The sequence below is a fragment of the Ruditapes philippinarum genome, unplaced genomic scaffold (genome assembly GCF_026571515.1).
Source record: "Ruditapes philippinarum isolate M1 unplaced genomic scaffold, ASM2657151v2 ctg4567_1_1_1_1, whole genome shotgun sequence".
NCBI classification, from domain to species: domain Eukaryota; kingdom Metazoa; phylum Mollusca; class Bivalvia; order Venerida; family Veneridae; genus Ruditapes; species Ruditapes philippinarum.
The window spans coordinates 8,236-17,644 of record NW_026856688.1 but is presented as its reverse complement, the minus strand read 5'-3'; the positions used below and the strand labels follow the sequence as shown (position 1 = coordinate 17,644).

General features: G+C 30.9%; 1 protein-coding gene across 1 annotated transcript; it reads right to left on the bottom strand.

Moving 5' to 3' along the window:
- Nucleotides 1–7,707: 7,707 nt before the first annotated feature.
- LOC132747349 (uncharacterized) lies at nucleotides 7,708–9,085 on the bottom strand. Its single transcript, XM_060736699.1, has 3 exons — nucleotides 8,887–9,085; nucleotides 8,539–8,601; nucleotides 7,708–8,245 (listed from the first exon to the last, which is right to left on the bottom strand). The coding sequence occupies exons 1-3, from the start codon at nucleotides 9,073–9,075 to the stop codon at nucleotides 8,141–8,143; spliced, it is 357 nt and encodes a 118-aa protein (XP_060592682.1). The 5' UTR covers nucleotides 9,076–9,085; the 3' UTR covers nucleotides 7,708–8,140.
- Nucleotides 9,086–9,409: the final 324 nt, after the last annotated feature.

Genomic DNA, 9,409 nt, shown 5'->3' with positions numbered 1-9,409 from the left:
TTGTTGAACACATAGTTGTGCTATAGAAATCTCATTAAAACCATACAATATATGTTGCTCAACTACCCTGCGCTGACTGCAAAATTGACGTGAAATGAACTTCTTATTATCTTTCTTTAATTGCAGGGATATAGCTAGTACGTTAGAAGATTAGGTAATTATATTAGGACAACGTTTAGGGCCGGTTAAAAACAACCATTTCAATAGGAGGAAAATGTCCATAAAGCTTCCTTCAACAGGCTGGTTCAAACTCCATAAGCGGTTGTTTTAGCCAGTTGTAGCTAGTTAAGCAAAACATGGCTACCAAAAAAAAAAACAATCTACAATGAGGGACACAAGCGTCAAAATTGATATATGTTGCCTGTATTTGTGTAATCCACAATTGTCAAATTTTGAACAGTATTTAAAATTGTATTACTGTTAGTTTTAAAATAATTAAGATCGTCGGTTTTCGAATGTCTATTAAAATAATTTGATTATTTTTCCTTTTGCAGAATCTTCTTTATCCTTTTTCCGGACGAAGAAAATGGTCCCTAAATGGGCATAGGTGTCTGGAATAAGGCTGTTATCACCAGTGTAGCTAGTGTTGTATTCATGAATTTAGTTGTTATTCACTTATTCACAGAGGAGTGCATTTATTAAGACTAAAACTGATTAACTTTGTGTGGCATGTATATGTTTACTACAAGTTAGAGGCTAATGGATTCTGTATCCACGGAGTCAGTTCAGTCGACGCATTTTATAGCTCGAAGTATCAAACAGCAACAACTCTCCCGTAGTGATAGCGCCACACTACCTAGACACATTAAACGAATTAGGCATTGTCCGAAGGCTCCTTCGTTGCAATAGAGGAACTTAAATTCAACGCTAGCATAGCTTCAATACGACACAAACAGCGTATCAGGGTTGTCTTGCTGATCCTTATTCTCAGTTTTGAAAAGGTTTATGTATGGGAAGAGTTAAGAAAATAAGCTTGGAGAATCCTGGTGGGGAAAATTTTGTAGACAAGAGTTTACTAGTGGATTTCATTTTTTAAGATCTTATTGAATATAACAAGTCGTGTATATATTGGATTCCTAAGATATAATTTTATGGTTTTGATCCAAGCAGATTTCGACATGATAGCTCAGCAGTGGAACGCTACAATATTTGAGCCCAAAAATATTTTGAAATACCTTACGGAAGACCTGATATAAATGTATTTTGTACCTGAAATCTATGGTGGACATACCTTTGGTAGCCATGTTGATCAAGAAAATGTACAGATATGCCAATAACTTTATGGATCACCTAAACGACTTTCTTGTAACAAAACCGAGGAATTTGTTTGAGTGTTGTCGTCGGATGGCAGAAGATTTTTAACAGCTTATAATTCGTTAAAAGTGTACCTTGATTTTTTACAGATGATCGAGCATTTACAATAACTGACAATGAAAGATGTATTTGCATGGGAATCGTGGTGGCATTTAAAATAATTAATTATAAATTATATTAATAAACTATTATTATCATATTAATTGCATTATAATTCTAACAAAAGATTCATCATCCGGTGTGTCTTAATAATATCTTTTTGTGCTAAATGATGACAGGTATATTGTTAAAAATATATTGAACTGTTTCAAGATAACTGTTTATGACGAATGTCTGGTGAACCCAGAGCTTCAATAAATGACCCAATCAATGTGTGTGTCTTTTCTACATTTAAAATCGTGTTCTCTTTGCATTCGCAGTCAATCCTTCCTTGTTTCTATCTGTACTAGGTCAAGATTGGCATTGGCCATTTAAATAAAAGATAACCATTGCCTTAACCTTATAGACGTGATCTTCTGTAGTAATATTTAATGAAGTTATCATCTGTTTAATATTGATTTGGGTCAATATGATAAATAAGTGTTTTAAAATGACAAGGATTTGCCTTTAATACTACTGAAATAAATTGTCATTTTCTACTTCCTGGGTATAATTCTGCACAAATGATCGATGGTGTGTCCTGCTCTTGGCTAAACATCTTGGCCATCAGAATATGCACAATTACTGTAAGACACAATATAATCTTACAAAGTAAGTATATGACCTTCACATTGGCAGTGCACCGATTGATGACTTATCCAGCAAATTTTGCATTACTAACTATAAAACTTGACGTCAAGCGTGAATTTAACCAGAATGAAATAATCCATAACGTTTCTATAAAGCCAGCATGTCATTATTTTGGCTATAGTTGCATGTTCCTTTAAATTTCAGTAATAAAGCAATCTCAAATTGCGAAAGTATTTATAGTTATAAAGTACTTTTTTGCTGTTTTGTTTGTTTGTTTCTTTTTGTTTCTTTTTTTGCGGGGGGGGGGTCAAAGAAGTGTCTGCATCAAAAAATGTAGTTTCCAAGATACTTGAAAAGGTAGTTTATGACCAAGTTGAAACATATCTTAAAGAAAATAAGCTGTTGTATAAATTCCAATCTGGTTTTAGAAATGGTTTCTCCACTGATGCTTGTCTCATTTACATGACAGACTACATTAGGCATGAAATTAATAAGGGTAATGTGGTAGGTATGGCTCTGTTAGACTTACAGAAAGCCTTTGACACTGTTGACCATTCCATTCTCTTAATGAAGCTTCAAGCTTCTGGTCTTGGTGATGACATCATAAGGTGGTTTATGCCATATCTTTCTGAGAGGCAACAGCTTGTTGATGTGTCAGGTAGTTTTTCTTCCACTTCAAGTAACATATGGTGTTCCCCAGGGTTCAATCCTTGGGCCCCTCCTCTTTTTAATTTACGTCAATGACATGTCAACAGTAGTGAAAAATAGACTATTGCTATATGCTGATGACCCTGGAATACTTGTTTCTGGAAAAAAATTATTTGAGGTGGAAATTTCTGTATCTGAAGATTTGTCCTCGGTAAGTCAATGGTTAATTGATAATAAATTATCGTTGCACCTAGGTAAAACTGAGTCCATTGTGATTGGGTCTAAACAGAAACTCAGGTCACATTCCAAATTAAACATAAATTGTAATGGCACTGCAATAGAAGCATCCACATCCATCAAATATCTTGGGGTAACTATTGATCAGTACCTGTCCTTTGGTTACATGGCAGACTCAGTAATTCAGAAGGCTAACGCCAGGTTAAAGTTCCTTTACCGTAAGAAAGATTTCCTTACACAGCATACAAAAAAACTGCTTGTCAAATCCTTAATTCAGTGCCACTTTGACTATGCCTGCTGTGTCTGGTATAATGGTTTAACTCAGGTCTTGAAAAATAAATTGCAGACAACACAAAATAAAATGATGAGATTTGTTCTAAACCTTGATTCCAGAGTTCATATTGGCCCTTCCCATTTTAAATCCCTTAATTGGTTACCAGTTTGTAAAAGAGTTGAACAAATCATGTTATGTCACGTTTTTAAGGTTAAAAACCAAATGGCCCCAGAGTACTTAAGTGATTATTTTATTTCTCAGGAATCTATGCATTCTTATTGCACCAGACTGAGCAAAAAAGGAGGGTATTGTCTTCCTAAGGTTAAAGGTTCCGGGTCAAAGTCTTTATTGGTGCTAAACTATGGAACAGTCTTCCAACTTGTATAACTGAAATTAACAAATTTCATCGTTTTAAGGTAGCCATCAAAAGTCACTTTTTAAGTAGCATGTAAGTGTTTTTCTTAAAATTTCTTGCAAGAAAATCTTATGTTTTCATTTTTTTTATTGAATTATTTTTCGGCTCAGGTTTACTGTTTCGTTTTTTGAAATTTGTTTTAAATTTTTTATTAAGACTTTAAAAACTTTATCTTTTTTTGAATAGCGTAATCTATGGCATGTCCTTTCCTTACATACTCATAACAACTGTGATATTTTTTTTAATGTAATCATTTCTTAATATACACATAATTATTTCTTAATGTGATACTGACTTTTTATTTACATGACCTTACATCTTAAATTGTGATAATTTTAAATGATATTCTTCATTAATGTGATTTATCTTATAATTTGTGATTTTTTTTTCTTTTATGAAATATCTCTCTATGTCATGCCACCAAATGCTAAGGACCACAATGGAAATAAGAGCTTGCTCTTTTTTGTGTTGTCCTTGGTTTTGGGAACATGTCATGGTTTACATAATATAGTATTTATTCATTTAGTTATTTATTTATTAATTCATTTATTTGTAATTCTTTTAATCTATATTGTGTTTGTTTATCATGTAACATGTTAACCTTTATGCTGAAATAAATCTATCTATCTCTCTCTCTCTCTCTCTCTCTCTCTATCTATCTATCTATCTATCTATCTATCTATCTATCTATCTATCTATCTATCTATCTATCTAATCTATCTAATCTATCTAATCTATCTATCTATCTAATCTATCTATCTATCTATCTATCTATCTATCTATCTAATCTATCTATCTATCTATCTATCTATCTATCTATCTATCTATCTATCTATCTATCTATCTATCTATCTATAACCATATCAACAGAATTTCACGCGTTACATTTGCACTTGCGCCTATGTACTGAGTGATATTGTTAAACAACGTCTTACTATGTTAAACGAAGACCATGTGAATTTTGTACAAAAGACTTCATGAATCTACGATTCACCTTCATGAATTCACAATTTCAACTTCATTAATTTACAATTTCAACTTTATGAAGGTCTGGACGAACGAATAACCATGACTGTAGTTTCTTGATGTTGTTAAGTAACGGGTATGCAGAAGGGGTTAACTTTTGAGGGACAAACAACTGCACTATAAAATGATACGTCGACTTTATTTTCAACGGTCGAAGGCTGTCTAAAATCAGTTTGACTTCCTGTAAGATTTACAGAGAATGGCTTGATATAAGAACAATTTTCATTAATCATTTCTTGGAATGTCAGTGGCACTTTTTTGACCATGGGACCATGCGCCGATATAGAGAAGGAGCCTTTTTGATGCTGTGGGTTTTGAAAAGACTGTTTTAACGTGAAGATGAACATCTATATAGAGGTTAGCGAGAGGGGCACTAGTCAGTTAGATGTTTTAAACATATCATTTTATTTTTCATTCCAAGTTTTATGTTGAAAATACGGTTAATGTATGGCGCATGTACCTCGTGAAAGGTTAGAACAACCAAATGAGTTTCATACTTTCCGAAGAGGGGTTCAGTTACGTTTCTATGTTACTTTTTATATCAATGCTTACACAGCGATCAGAAAGTAGTTCCTTTTGCTCAGACTTTGAATCAAACGCACAGCAAGCGGGAATATCAAATTCAAGATATTCGAGATATTTAATACCAGTCACGTATATTCCTCATGAATGTATACAAAGCAAAGGTTAATGCCGCCTTTGACAATTTAGAAGGGAAAATTATTTAAATATACTTTAATATCAGAATTTGTGAGGGATTACATGACGTGTTTTTATTTTCCATTACGATACAAAATTATTATTACCTCGGCCGAGTATCTTTATGAAAGATAAAAAGATACAAAACAATCCGTTACATTTCATCATAAAGCTATCCTTAAAATTTTATTTTAGAATGGTAAGAATCGTCCTTTACATTTTATTTTAGAATGACCTATGAGATTCACCGATTTCTTTTACGTTTGTATGTGGTTCTTCAATGAGTTTGCTGTATATAACAGTAATGTTTCCAAGGGATAATTTTTCTCCAGATATTTAACGTTTGAGCGTTCTAAAGTTAGGGATTCCGTTTTCTCTTTTTCATAAACTTTGTATATCATGAAAAACTTAAAACAAAATAAATGAAAGCTACGATTTTTATGCAATATTACAGCGTTCCATTTATTAAAGAAAACAAAACCAAGTCATTTCCTGTCCACTGCATACATGTTTGTTCAATTAATGCATAACGTGCACTTCATTGTCGAGAACTCTTTTCCAATTTGAGAGGATACAATTACATAATGAATTTTGTTTAAAATTTTAAAATTTTAAAAATAATAATCTGTATTTTGTAATTCTTCGCCCTATTTGAGTTAAACCCTTTCAATTGCTTGACCTTTTAAGGCCATTTTTCACATAAAAGATTTATAACGAGAGAGACTAATCTTAACGTTTTCACACCAGTTATTGGCAAAGGGCAAGGACAGTTTTTTTTCCAGTCTATTTACTAGTTTATCTGTGTCGGTATCTTCACCTTAATTTATAAGTTTTATTTTATGTGCTTATATTACTTATCTTTAGAATTTTCAAATTTATATCATTCTAATTAGCTATATATTATATTATATTATATTATATTATATTATATTATATTATATTATATTATATTATATTATATTATATTGTATCGTATCGTATCGTATCGTATTATATTATTATACATCATGATACCTTATAAAATAAAAATTACTTACAAACGTAAGTATTGTCAACACTTATATCATTTCAAATTTAATAATATGCCCTTTTATCAACCACATAATAATGAAATTAATAAAACAAAATAATCAACAACATCAGAAAGTATAAGTTCATGAATGTTTAAAGTTAAGCCCATGGCTGTATATACATGAAAACAATCCAGAAAAAATAAATTAATATTGTATCATACGTAAATATCTAGTAAATTATAGCTTCGAGCTAAAACAGCAAAATAAAAGTTTGAATATAGCCTTTGTAAGTCTTTTTTTTTCTTCTTTTTTACGTTTTTATATACATTTTTTATCTTTCAAATAGATATTTGGCCGAAGTAATACTGTTTATCATGCAAAAGTATGCCATTTTTAAGTTTTCAATACCAAAAGAAATGTTAGCAATGCTTGTATAACAATGACATGATAATTATTTGTGTAGCTATTTGGAAAATACCCATTTTGTAAACTTTGAAATAAAATTATAGCATATTGATATTGATGATTTTTCAAAGAAGAACAACTTTTATTTATGGTGTCCTTTATACTTGTTTTGTAATCATTTACAAATTTACCTAAACGTTAAAGAACTATCCTCATTCCTGTACATTTTATTTGAAAATTTTCCTTTACATTTTACTTTATTGTGACAAAACTATCCCTTAAATTTTATCATAGAGCTATCCTTAAATTTGTATTTTAGAATGGTAAGAACATCCTTAACATTTTTTAGAATGCTTAGAACTTTCCGTTACATTTTATTTTAGCATGACCAAAGAGATTCACCGATTTCAGTTTGTAATTTTAAAATGACCAATGAAAATTATTCTTATATTCAGTCCTACCCTGAAAATTTTACAGGAAGTCAACCCGATAACAGACGGACTTTGTCCGAAAAAATAGTTTAACCAACAGTAGAGGCTCCCTTCAAAAGTTAAATGTATGGATACATGTATAGATTATACACAAAATATATGCGTTAAACGGAAACGTTAAAGGGCCTCTATTTAGTGCGACCATGAAGTCTGAGGCGACTTGTTTTTGTTCGATTTGATGAGATGTTTTACAACAAATCAATTCATTTTATTCACAAAGGCTAGACCTTTTTTTTTTATTCTAACTCACTTTTCCTAAAATGCTTAAAGTTTTTTTGTCTATGCGAATTTTGTCCCAAAACAACAAAAACGAACACATACTTTTCGCCTTAACAAAAACTTCAAGCTTATCGAGAAACGTTCCGGCTTTAATCTTTGTGAATAAAATAAATTGATTTGTGTGAAAACGTCTGATTAAATCGAATTAAAATCAGTCGACTAACACATCATGAACTCACTTATTGGAGGCCCTTTAACGTTTCCGCAGCGTTAGGACTAATAAGAGATAAATTCTGTAAGTAATTCCTAACAGTCGTAAAATAAAACGTATGACAACGTATGAGTTATCTATGTATCTGATAATTCATATGATAATTGTAATTTACTTTTATTTTTTCTAAAGCAAATTCGCAATTTTCCCTTATTTATCATTTCCATTGAACAACGTTAACAGTACACTCGCTGCTTGAAGATGAGAGGATAAAATCGTTCTTCGAAGCAAAATGTAAAGAACTTAAACTGGAAGTATTATATCAATAAATTTAAAAATGGCCAGAATCATAAGTTTTAAAGGATTTTGTCTATAAAAAAGTTAGTGTCGACTTTGTAATATAGTTCACTTATTATGAGAATGCTCAAAGAAATGAGTAAATACAAAAATCAAATAGTTTTAAAAGAAAACAGGTCCTAGGTCTTTGAAAAAGCAATGAAACTCTGGAACAACTAAAGTTTTCTTTGAAACTGTTATCAGTAATTTGCATCTTCTCCTTTCAGTCTGAAAAAAAAGAGTAGTGAACGGTAAATCACAAAAAAGATCTGTCTTTTTGTACAATTTTCATTTAAAACATTCATTTTAATTACTTTGTTTTTGTTTTTATCGTTACGCCATCATAAAAACTATTTGGATAGATATGACTTAAGTTGCACTTAAGCTGAGTTAAGGTACCAATTTTAATTCAAAATGTCAGACAAATGCACAAAACAAATATGTAATTATCAATATTCTATAAATTGTTGTTGATTACTAGAATATATATTACAAAATGATGATAAAGTAATGTTAATTACCTGTCTTCCATCTTTTCTCTTTACATCTAGTTGCATAAGGTACATATAGCCAGAAGTCGTTTCCTTCAAATTGAATAAAAGTTTGAATCAAACAATAATGGCAAATTAAGGGAACTGATTAATATACAATAAACTCCACTTTATATAACGATTTCTCTTACAACGATATACCGCGTATATAACGATGCTCTTGCCGCGGTCTTTTATATTAAACAAATAATAACTACTTGTATTACGATAAGTTACGATAAGACTAGTTTTATTATCTTAAGAGGAATCTGCAAACACATTAGGCAGCAAATTTGTTTAAACAATTTTAAATCATTCATTACAAAATACAGAAAATACCTGTTTTCTCCCTGCGTCAACTTTGTCTAGTCTATATTTTAATCCTATCTCACTAACGGCGGATTTTGCCACATTTATGACTTTCTTGTCTTTTGGGTTTATTCTTTTAGGCTTGCCGATCAATTCTTCAAATGCAAGCGATAATGTTATCATTCCAAGAAACAAAACAACGGCGTTCGGAGAGACCATCTTCGCATTTATGAGCAAATCATGCAACCTATATACATGTATATACCTTTTCCAATACAATTCAATATTTAATAACTTTTTAATTGAAAATGTAACATGATAAAATTAATGTAGCCTTGAAGCAATTTAGCTTTTAATATGTGAAAAAAAAACAGATATTGTTCTTTGCAATACAATGTATATTTCTATAAAAAGAATGTTACTCTATGGTATTCGCGTTTGACGTGGTCTTCAAGTCGACTTTTTATATAAAAAATTACATTCTAATTTACACTTCTGTTTTTAAAAGAGCTCAAGTTAGAGACACGGGTCTCAAAACATTTTCATATGTCAA

Bases quoted from the DNA above. Each gene is read 5' to 3' on its own strand.
- LOC132747349 (XM_060736699.1), bottom strand. From the start codon at position 9,075: ATGGTCTCTCCGAACGCCGTTGTTTTGTTTCTTGGAATGATAACATTA. The intron at 8,602-8,886 runs GTATTTTCTGTA...TTCAATTTGAAG, and splicing joins TTGACGCAGGGAGAAAACAG to GAAACGACTTCTGGCTATAT. The intron at 8,246-8,538 runs GTAATTAACATT...CTTTTTTTTCAG, and splicing joins AGAGAAAAGATGGAAGACAG to ACTGAAAGGAGAAGATGCAA.